The following is an 11,450-nucleotide window of genomic DNA, read 5'->3' as shown; positions in this document are numbered from 1 at the left end:
GGAGCTGGGGGAGGCGGGCTGGGCAGCCCCGGGTCTGTGCTAGAAAGATAAGAGTACCGAGAAGCGGTAAATTAGTGTAGAATCATCAGAAAGCGGAGATGAGAATTCTTTGTTCATGGAGAAAATTGGTTCCGCCAGCACGGGGGGAAGCGGAGGGGAGCAGGCCGTGGGGCGAGGAGGACGTGAGGGTCACAGCCGTGCCCTGCCCCGCGACGCGGCTGGTGCCGAGTGCCAGCAGCGGGCCTGCTCCGGGTACCGCCCTGCCCGTGTGGGCCTGTGCGCTGCTCGTGGTGCTGCCATTTCTGTGGGTGCGGGCGGCGGGCCGCCTTCGGGCTGGCACCACAGGCCTCGCCCATCGCTGGTTGCTTCGTGTTGGCAGCGCGGGCCGTGCAGAGGTTGATATTATCAAGCAGCGTTCGGAGAAGTGCAAAGTCGTCGATTATTCCGTAGTGCAGCGTGCTTTTTAAAAATTTTTCAACCGAGGGCATAATTCTGTAGTGGTTGAAGACTCTCAGGCACCGTCAGCTGGGTGTTATGCAGGTGGTCGGGGGAAATGGGCTGAAAAGGTGTAAGTTCCACCAAAGTTGGCAAATGCAGATAATGTGCTGTGCAGATTTGGGCCACTGTAAAACCAAATAAATCGGGAGGAAGTCATTTGTTGATTTAGAAAGTCTCAACTCAGTCTAAATGCTCAGTAATGCCATTAGGGAGCAGGGAAAGCAGGAGGTGCTCTGCACCAGGCAGGGGAGCAGTGCTGGATGCACGGTGTCTAGGCTTCCTGCGGTGTGCATGCAGGAATTTGTAGGGCAGCCTGGTTTGTCTGTCCACGTACAGCAGCAGAATTCCTCGTGTAGATGCCTGTTGCGTAATAAGGTGTATTTTTCTTATTTAGCATGTAATGCCACCAAACTGACATGAGCTCGTGTTTTGGCTTCGGAAGTAACTCCTGCTAAACTGGAAAAAAAAATTATAATTTCAGAATAAGCATGTACCGAGCAGTAAGTCAGTCTTGCTAGTAACCAGTGTAATTTGCTGTGGAAGGAAATACTGGGAGGATGTTAGGCCTGTATGTTTTAAATAATGTAAAAATACCAGCCTTAGTATTTCCTCCCCTGTTTCTGTTTGCTAAATGAGGCTTGTGTTTCCTCGGTTCTGCAGAAAGACGTTGGCAGTAGATTTGGCAGGGTTGGTGGGCCAGGATGAGCATCTAGGAATGCACAGCCTGCACCGAAGGAAGCGTGAGCTTGGTCACACTTGAGCTCTCGCTAGCTGTGAAATAAAAAAATCAACTAGAATACAGTTAAGAGTGATGAAGATACAGTTCCTTTTGTCTTCCATCTCTCACTTCTGTAGTGTGACCAAAGAGGAGAGTGAAGATGGTGTTTTTTCACGTTCTCCTGGTGCTGCTGCTGCAGTGAAATGAGTCATCATTCCTTCCAGCCTTCCAGATTGCCACCGCACAGCCGTTAGGGTGCGATTTTGGCAAGAGCGTGCAAAAGTTTGCAGGATGCAGTCGCTCTCAGATCGACGACTGTTAGTTCCTATTGTGTTCAGAAAAGCAAATGAAACAGCCTTTCTCTAGCAGGCTATTAAACATGCTAATGACTCATACAACTTAATGAGTGTATATAAACCAGAATACAGTTTTCAGTTGAGATGGCCTCCCTCCCACACTGCTGCTCCAGAGCCACCCCAAAGTTTCCTTCCATCAGGCTGGAGAGTGCTGGCCCTCTTGTACGTTTTAAACTTTTTGCAATCACTTATGCTTAGGATTCCGAACTACGTATCACGGAATAAATAAATTATGCAGAAATTGATATATTTTTATGACAATTAAGGAAGTGGTGTCTTATTTCTTTAAGTTTTGTAATTGATAAAATGCCAAAGAGAGTCTGTAATCTCTTTTCTTGCCGTTCTGGATCATTTCTGTTTGAGATGAATACAATGCAGAATGGATTTGAAACATCAGTGGGTTGTGCAATTCCTCCTACAGACAAAGTATGCAGTGCTGTAAAGCATGTGTTTTTTTTTTAAGTGAGTTAAAACAGAAACATAAACACCAACAGACCGTTTTGTAAAGAATACATTTAACAAACGTGCCTGAAGGCCTAAGAGCAACATGGCAATTCACAGCTTGGGCAGTGAAACCAGCATTTTAGAAACACATCTTTTTCGTTATCTTCATTAGGATTATTTAAATTTACTTTTAAATATGTATATGGATTGTATACAGATAAATGCAAAATAAAACATGCAGGTAACTTAATTGTGTTCTTGCTTGAAAGTAATTTTAGGGTTGATGCCTAGAGCTAGAAATGATACAAAAGTAGTAATCTTTAAATACTGTTTTGTACCTGAAATTCTCTCCAGAGTCATAATACTGCCTTCCTTTGTAGTTTGGGCCTTTCTGTGTGTGCAGTGCTGGCCTTTGTGATCATGATTGGTGTGCACAGAGGAGACGTTGACATCAGTGAAATTGTCTAGGAACATCAGCAAGAGTGTTTGCCTGCATATAGAGCTTCAGATTACTTGCAGCTCAGTTGCTTTATGTACTTAGTTGCATTGTTCAGTTTTGTACCACTTCAAGTGGCGCATTCAGCCTCCTGCAGGAAATTAAGTTAGTTGGCATCCTTGTGTTGCAGGCAGAAGACATTCAGAACTGAAATAAAGAGCAGCTACTGAAGTAAAAATCTGAACCAACAGAATTTACATATTATCAGCTGCCCCAAAAAGGTTGTTCCTTAGCCATTCGAAAATAAATAACCTGCTTTTGGGTCTTTCTACAGTGCAGTCATTTTGCTATAACAACAAGAAAATTATGTACCAGTATGAAAGCTGCTTCCCTGTGAAAGGCAATAGCCTGGGGATATTGAATGCGTTTCTGTGATTCTCTGATTTTTCTCAGTATCTTCATCTTTGCTGCTTGATGTGTACACAGTATTCTGTGTGTGCTTATTAGCAGAGAGCGAGGAAGAGGATGACAATGAAATGGAAGTTGAAGATCAAGATGGTAAAGAAGCCGAAAAGCCAAACATGATTAATTTTGACACTAGTTTGCCAACATCACATATGGTATGTCTTTCTCTAAGTATCTTCCATTAAATATGTTTCGAAGAAGCTTTGATGGTTTTTACGGAATCCTGTCATAAAAACCTTGACTCTTATTTTGTCATGGTAATTCAAAAAGATCTGTTACGCTCTGTCGCTTCCTGACTTATTTTGTTCAGTATTTAGGTTCCGATATGGAGGAGTTTCACGGGAGAACACTGCATGATGATGACAGCTGTCAGGTGATTCCAGTGTTGCCCCACGTGATGGTGATGTTGATACCTGGACAGACGTTACCTCTTCAGCTTTTTCACCCTCAAGAGGTTAGCATGGTGCGGAATTTAATTCAGAAAGACAGAACATTTGCTGTTCTTGCATACAGGTAAAATACAGAAGTGAGTTTACTGATAGTATGCAGCATGTGTTTTTAGCACAATTTCTTTGGATACTAAATCAAAAGCAAATGATTGCATCGGTTCTGTGGTGAAAACTTAAGTTGCGGTTTGAAATTGTGGGACAAACATATTCCTCTAACCCACCGTGAAAAGTAGCTCCGTCACAGCATCACATTTATTTAAGAAAAGCAGAAAGTGTCCTTGTTTGAGCACCCTTGAGATTTTGCTGGTTGAATGCATTGACCCCATTTTCCTTACAGCAGTCTTGATCTGAAATGTAAGAATTTGATCCTTGATTGGAAACTTTATTGTCATAGAGGTGTATTTGCTTCTTTTGTGTAGAAGCAAGTGCAGATGAAGGTTTGGCAGTAGAGTAGAGGCACATGAGATGATGGAGAACTGGGAAAGACCAATGTGTGCCGAAAGAAGCTGGGAGCATTCCTCCCTCTTATTCTCCATTTACTATGGTTTAATTATATAGGGAATAGTCATTTTTAGAAAGTCCATCTAAACAAGTTTGGTACTTTCAAAGTGTGCCTTTCAAGTTGGTGATCTTTGTATTCCGAGATTCCTGCCTCTACCCCTTTGAAAAATAAACCAAATAGTGGGGGAAAAAAACCCACAACATTAGAATTAGCTTTTAAAATAAGGAAAAATGTTTGCAGCGGTTTGAAGGCATTTTACCACGTTGACCTTCTTGATTAAGGAAGGCTTAGTGGTAAGATTTGACAGTGCAGGTAGATTAACAAGAGGAATCTGAATGAACAGTGCTATTTCAAGGGTAGGTAACTTTTAAAATTCTGTTCCTTTTAGTAACGTACGTGAAAGGGAAGCACATTTTGGAACAACAGCAGAAATATATGCCTACAGAGAAGAGCAGGAATATGGAATTGAAACAGTCAAAGTAAAAGCAATAGGAAGACAGAGGTTCAAGGTGCTTGAAATACGAACCCAGTCAGACGGGTAAGAAAATAATGTCTTTGATTTTTCATACTGCACATCTTGTTTGACCAAAACATTTATCTTTTGTTGCAGGTGCATATGGCCTTTCTTTCACACAGTTGGCTCGTTAGTGTTTTTACACTTCATCAGCAGCTTCCTCACCTATGTGTTTCAGTTGTAGTATCTTTGCTCTAAGGTTCTCTAAATAACATCAGCCTGTAGTTTGATTTGACGTGTGTGTGAAAATATCTGTCAGAATTATTTTGTTTCTGAAAGTTAAGCCTGGAAAAAAGATGATTCTTGCAGTGTCTCTCACATCCTCGTTTCAAACCAAATGTGAAGTGAGAGGAGGCTGTCCTCTATCAAGTGTGTGCCTTGTGTTGTCTTGTGGAAAGCATTCCTGATACCAGCTTCCATACCTCTGAAAAACTGTAACTTGCGTTTTATGAAGTCCTCTCTAGAGGTCTGCATAGGACATGTTCCATTTAACTTTATGTGCAGTTGCAGCTCTGAACTGCTGCAGGCAATGGTCTGACAATGCAGTTAATAACAAAATTCTTTCCCTTTTTCTATTTTGAGTGATCTTTAACTACTGAGCTTGAGCAACGTACAGAAGCATCCAGCTGCATGATTCAGATATGGAGAGGACAGTAACTGATCCCAAGAGGGGTGGTTTTCTTGGGGATGACTGAAGGCTGGTAATAATAATGGAGAAACAAGTCGCTTCTCTTGCTCGTTTTTCCTTCTGTAAAACATAAAAGCACCCTTGAAATAATGACATGCATCTTATATTTCAGGATTTCTGATGCATCATACTGTTAAAAAAAATTAAATTCCTTCCTTCTAGGCAGTATTCTTAGTAGCTATGTATCCGTTATCAGACACTGTGGAATAGGTGACCTGGTTGATGCTAGGATATTAAAGGATGATCAGAGTCTATATCCTATTTCTGCTGATTTTGAACTCTAGCTAAGCACATAAGCTTTTGTGGTTTGAAGATAGCAAACTCCTTTTCAGCTAAATTTCCTTTCTGAGAGTTTGGTATGTAATTGCTGACTGTTAGTTTAATACCAAAGGTAACTTGAGACAAAAATCTGAAAATCCACTGCTGAGATGGTGGAATATTGTGCTGTGTAGCCGTTGTCAGTCTGTCTTTAATTCTGTCCACCACAGTCCCAACCTGTGCTCTAAAATACATAGGCATCCCGTTGTATCTCATGGAAAAAGAAGTTAACTGGGAAAGTAAAAAAAAAAAAAAAACAGCGAAGTAACTTTTGCTGAAAAAATGTGGAGTTCTGTAGGGCAATGCAGAAAATATTTGGTAAGCAGCTGCTTCTGACTTCTGAAGGCAAATTAAAAATAGATAGAAGAATCTGTAATTCATTGGTTCTACTTTGATCTTAGGTGTACTAAATTCCAGTGTACGCCAAAGTCCAGTCAGCACAGTGGCTTCAACAACTTAGCCAGGGGTGTGAGTCTGTATTTTAGAGCAGTATGTGCTTGGTTTGTTAATATGCTGTGTGTTTCCTAAGGTAATTTGATCTATGTTAGAACAACTTAAACTCTGATAAAATAGATTCCTGCTTAAATTCTGTAGTACCGAGTCTTGATAAGCAGTAAAATCCATTTTCGATACTCTTGTCTATGTGTGAATCTTCATGTTTTTTTCTTTTATCAGAATCCAACAGGCTAAAGTGCAAATCCTTCCTGAGCGAGTGCTGCCTTCAACAATGGCAGCGGTACAACTGCAGTCGCTCAGCCGACGTCACGTCTTTCCTTCTTCCAAACCTACAGTATGGCAGGATCGAGCTTTACGTCAGTGGTGGCAGAAGTATCAAAAGGTTGGAAGCAAATTGTTTCTTCGTTAGTACCATTTGTCACAGTATTAAATTGCATCTGTTTGTATTCAGAGGTGGATGCGCAGCTGGGATGCTGGATACCAAGCTCCTGGGTTGTTTGTTTTGTTTTGTTTTCATAGCTTGTGTTATTGTTTATCAGCTATCAACAGTAGGGAAATGCATGTTTTATAGGAGTTTCCTTTGTTTACTCATTTTTACATAAACACGTAAGGGATAATGCTCATTGCTAAAACTTACAGATAACGAAGCGTTGGTGGAAAAAACCAGCAAATTTGTATTTTTTGTTTGTAGGTAGATCAGAAAAACATCCTGACTTGAAGTAACACAGCAGTTTTCTTCACCAGTAATTATTCTGCTGTGAGAAAGCATCCTCTGGAACTTCTAACTCGTGTTGTTGTTTGTAACACATCAGTTTTCCACTTTAAAAATGTGACCGTATATTCTTTGAATTTGTCTTTGTCAGCTTGAGATACCTGATATTGCTCATTAATCTCTTTCTTTCATTTTATGTATTTATTCATTTGACTGAATTGATATGAAAGACTTTAATCACCTTACATAGTCAGTATCAGTAATTGCTGTGGTTGCTGAGACATCAATAACTGATGGAGACTAAAGAAGATGTGTTACTTAACAGCACTTATATTTTTGAACCGTCTAGATTTCAGATACTCCTTTGAAAGGCATCATTTCTTCTTACTAAGTAGTAAAAATACTTATAATGCTGAGACAGATTTTCTGAGGAAATCCATGTGTTGTCTATCTTGTACAAAAGCCTTAGCACTCAGTTCATTTGAGAAGTGTTTCAGAAGCCTCGTGAAATACTGGCAGTGATGGTGATAATTTGTTGTATCTTTCAATAATCAGATGTCTTGTTTACACAATTAAAACAGAGGCATATGTTGGTAAAATCTGCTAATATTAAATAAAAATATTTTCTGATTTTGGTTTCAGAGGAAGTTTCACTGTGCCAGTCTGACATCTTGGCCTCCCTGGCTTTACTCTTTATATGATGCTGTAAGTACTACCAAATAATATATGTTTTGTTTTTTATGTCTATTTACTGGGTAATATTTAAGTTCTATTTTGTTGGATCATAAGTGTTTTTTGAAGGAGAGTGTAACTCGTAGTTTACTGGTAAGGGCAGTAAAGGCTTCCCCTCTGTGCCATTGGTCCCCGGTGCTAGAGTGTGCATCTGGGAGGGATGACTGAGGTTCAGGTTCCTGCTGTGTTGTCTTGGAGCAGAAAACTCGATCTTCTGTCCCACGTGCTCCAGGTGAGTGTCCCAACCAGCCCAACACCTGATAGTCTCAGGTGGGTCTTTCCTATTGGAGTTAGTGTACTTTTAAAAAACTTGTATTTTTCTTCATATACCTATGTGGAAGTGTGTGTTTAATACATCAAGGGACAGGAGAAGGCTAATTCTGCTTAGCCCAGGTCTGTATGTCTCTAGAGTTTGAACAGTTCTCTGCTTATCTCAGATGAGATTTATACCTATCGTTGGTTGGGTTTTGCCTGTTTCCCATCTTGTTTTGTTCTTAGCTTAGAACGTGGAGGTATGAAGTGTCTGTAATTAGCGTTTGAGACTTAAAAGAATTACATGATGTCCAGTAGGGAAAGTAGCTTACTCCACATTTTGCTTCCTTTTTCTAAGAAAACAGAAATACCTATGTACTTAAATTAGGCTTTTCTTCCAACAAAAGGAAACCTTGATGGAAAGAGTCAAGAGGCAGCTACACGAATGGGATGAAAATCTTAAAGATGAGTCTCTTCCAACAAACCCAATAGGTATGGTCTTTAGCTTATGAATTCAAATTTGATTTAGGAAAAAGAAAAATCTTAAGACCATAGGAGTTAGATAATTACTAATTAGATAATTACTACAGTCCATTCCTCACTTCTAGGTTCCAGTAAATGTTGATAGCTGATTTTGTCATTAGCTTTGACAAGAACTTAGGAAGAAATGAATATCCTCCAATTGTTCTAAAACACTTTTAGTAAAAGAAATAAAACTATCGTGCTCCTTTACAGGAGGAGTGTGATTGAAAAGTTTCGCAAGGAAACGAGCCAAAAGCATTCAAGTTTTTAAAACTTTCTGCAAGTGTCTGTTCTGGATGTACAGAAGTGAACTCTCAAAGTCCATTATAAAACTGTGTTTTAGCTCTCAATCTGTAACTGAATAGAACTGGTAGGTTTCTGTCTTTCTTAAATTCTAACAGGCCTGGTACTTTCTCATTTCTAGATTTTTCTTACAGAGTTGCTGCTTGCCTGCCCATCGATGATGCATTACGCATACAGTTGCTTAAAATAGGTAGTGCTATTCAGCGACTCCGGTGTGAATTAGATATTATGAACAAAGTGAGTATTTGTTATACCTGTTCTTTACTTTAGTATTGTTCTCCCTACCACTGAAAAAAAAACAACTGTCTGTTACCATCTCCTATAACAAATAATACTTCTGGAGAGTGAGCTTGGGAGTTTTTATTTTTCCTTTGCCTTGAAAAGTTGGCTCAAGGAAGAAAATGATGTTAATTCTAGACTTATTTTGCAGCAAGAATCCTGTTTGTTTTTGTTAGAAATGGTATTTCAGCACCTCACTACACTTCCTTCTCCAAGAGATGGTGCTAGAAGTCTAGTGTTGTGGTTACCAACCTTTTGAGCATCAGAACACCATATTGGCAGAATAGTGTACTGCAATGAATCAGTGTTGTGCAATGAAAACTTGTGCATTTTGTGACAAAAGATAAGTTTTTGTGGTATCAAGCTATTGAGTATAAATCTTAGACTGCAGAGATTGTTTAGCAAAAGGCATATATTGACTTGTTAAGTATTAACTTTTAAAAAATGCTTTAAAAGTTGTCTTCTTTTCTTGACATTCCATGGCCATATAATGCTCTAAATATAGGTCTTATAGGTTTTATTTCTACATGGTGCATCGCTTAAGAATATATTATATTGTAATGCAAATATTTGTCAGCGACCTCATGTTGAATCCATGCATTTTAGAAACAGCGTTGGCAACGACATCTTTCAGTATTTCCAATAGCAGTTCAGATTGCTACTCGTGTTCCAGAGAAAACACTGAAAGAGTTTGTCTGGTAGTTGGTAGCAAGAATGTTTGCTATCCAATTTCTGACTAGAGAGACAAATTAAAGTGTTGGTAATACACTCATCACAGTGCACCTCCTGAAAATTCGTAGTAAAACGTTCTACGAAGCTGGTTTAAACGGCTATTTTCTTGGCAACGTCAGTGATGAATTGTTTGGTTCTGCTTTATAGAAATTGTAGGAGATAAATTACTCTGTCATCATAATTAAGAAAAAGGTCAGTGCATCGTATGTCTTTGTCTCGATAAGTCTAAGACAATTGATATACAGCATTCTCAAATTTTAGAAAAAGTAGTGATTGTATTTTTATTCATTCTACCTTTTCTGTTATGTCTTAGAAGAATGAAGGTTTTTTTGTTTCTAAATTAGCTTTTAAAGATCTTAGCAATTTGATTCTTACTGTGCAATCACATTTTTTTTAGATTAAGAAGAAGTGTATAGATTTTTAAAAAAATAATTAATGATTACCACGAGTAAGTAAAATGCATACGAATTGTTATCCTCTGATATAAAAGGGAAAACAGAAGTGACTGCTGCCCAGATAAACAGAGGACTTGGTACAAAGTCTGTTCGGAGAGAAGGGAAGAGAAATGTTGCTATTTGCTGCTGTGCTGACAGGTATCTGGAAGTGAATGAAGTTACCCTCTTTTTTTTTTTTCTTTTCAAGTGTACATCTCTTTGTTGTAAGCAATGCCAGGATACTGAAATAACAACCAAGAATGAAATATTCAGGTGAGTTTATTGTTCCTAATCAAGTAAAGCACATGATAGACTCATTATTAACTGCCTTAAGTGGGGTGGGTTCTGTACCAACATCCTATTGGCTACTCTCTAATAACTTGTCACCTTTAACAAACAGCTGGGCAAGGTGCAGCTGAAGATGAGAATACTGTAATCCTTACTTGGGTAATATCTGTTTAAATACCTTTTCTGAAGTAGAGGCTCAATAACTAGGTAATACGTATCCTCATTTACTATAGCCCTCTAAGACCTTTGAGTGCTACTTTACGTTAACATCTATTTTCTTTGAATCTTTAAGAATATAACGACGCATACATTTTTTCCTACAACCTGAAGTGGTTCTTTCACTAAGTGAAATGGTTTGAAGCGTCGCTGACAGTTTTCCACCTGTTTACATCTGGGAGCCATTGTTTTCTTCTTTCTGGAACTCTGACAAAATTTTGAATGTTCTTTTACAGTTTATCCTTATGTGGACCCATGGCAGCGTATGTGAATCCTCATGGTTACATCCATGAAACCCTTACTGTATATAAAGCCTGCAACTTGAATCTCAGCGGACGGCCATCAACAGAACACAGCTGGTTTCCTGGGTAATACTGTTCAACTGTTTATAAGTGACATAAATTTGGTTGCAAACTTCTTAACTGTTCCGCTGTGGAAAACACGATGTATAAATGCAGTTACTCTACTGGGATCTTTTTTTTTTTTTAAAAGACCTAAACTGAATAAATGTTACAGTAATTTAAAAATTACTTATGCTGTCTTAATCTGATTACTGCTGAATGCATTTAAATGCATCTGGAAAAATAGCAGAATTAATTGTCAAGATGTAAAAGTCTGCCTAATAGTGGTCTTGTGGCAAAATATCACCCTTCCCTGGTAGCGATTTTTTGGTTTGAATGAGCGTGCTTCAGGCATACATTCAAAACTTGAAATACTTGATCTCTTAAAAAGAGCTGAAATGTCAAATTACATTTGAATTACAGTTTCACAAATCCATTCTTTTTTTACCAGGTCACTTACCTGCGTGGTCCCTTCTGTAGCATAGTATCAGAAATCATTCTTCTATCCTGAATGCTTTAATTACTTCCTCTACTTGAAGGTTTTTTGTTTGTTTGTTTGTTTTTTGGCAGGTATGCCTGGACTATAGCCCAGTGCAGAATCTGTGGGAACCATATGGGATGGAAGTTCACAGCTACCAAAAAGGATATGTCACCACAAAAATTCTGGGGATTGACACGGTCTGCTCTCCTGCCTCGGATTCCAGAAGCAGAGGACGAATTGGGCCAGGACAGATCACCGTTACTCTGCTTGTAATCCAGTATCCTGCTTTGGAGATGGACAGGCAGTACTCTGTC

General features: G+C 39.1%; 1 protein-coding gene across 1 annotated transcript in view; it reads left to right on the top strand.

Annotated features, from left to right (window-relative positions):
- CRBN (cereblon) overlaps nucleotides 1–11,450 on the top strand; it is a 34,235-nt gene that overhangs the window by 21,535 nt on the left and 1,250 nt on the right. The window contains exons 2-11 of the mRNA XM_021409469.1: nucleotides 2,960–3,072; nucleotides 3,228–3,430; nucleotides 4,257–4,406; nucleotides 6,064–6,226; nucleotides 7,199–7,261; nucleotides 7,948–8,032; nucleotides 8,487–8,602; nucleotides 10,019–10,083; nucleotides 10,551–10,682; nucleotides 11,226–11,450. The exon at nucleotides 11,226–11,450 is cut by the window's right edge and continues 1,250 nt beyond it. Of these exons, the coding sequence (XP_021265144.1) occupies nucleotides 2,960–3,072; nucleotides 3,228–3,430; nucleotides 4,257–4,406; nucleotides 6,064–6,226; nucleotides 7,199–7,261; nucleotides 7,948–8,032; nucleotides 8,487–8,602; nucleotides 10,019–10,083; nucleotides 10,551–10,682; nucleotides 11,226–11,409 (1,274 nt within the window). The 3' untranslated portion in view covers nucleotides 11,410–11,450. The remainder of the gene's footprint in view (nucleotides 1–2,959; nucleotides 3,073–3,227; nucleotides 3,431–4,256; nucleotides 4,407–6,063; nucleotides 6,227–7,198; nucleotides 7,262–7,947; nucleotides 8,033–8,486; nucleotides 8,603–10,018; nucleotides 10,084–10,550; nucleotides 10,683–11,225) is intronic.

This window comes from Numida meleagris, chromosome 11, assembly GCF_002078875.1.
Source record: "Numida meleagris isolate 19003 breed g44 Domestic line chromosome 11, NumMel1.0, whole genome shotgun sequence".
NCBI classification, from domain to species: Eukaryota; Metazoa; Chordata; class Aves; order Galliformes; family Numididae; genus Numida; species Numida meleagris.
This window is presented reverse-complemented; position numbering and strand designations above follow the sequence as displayed.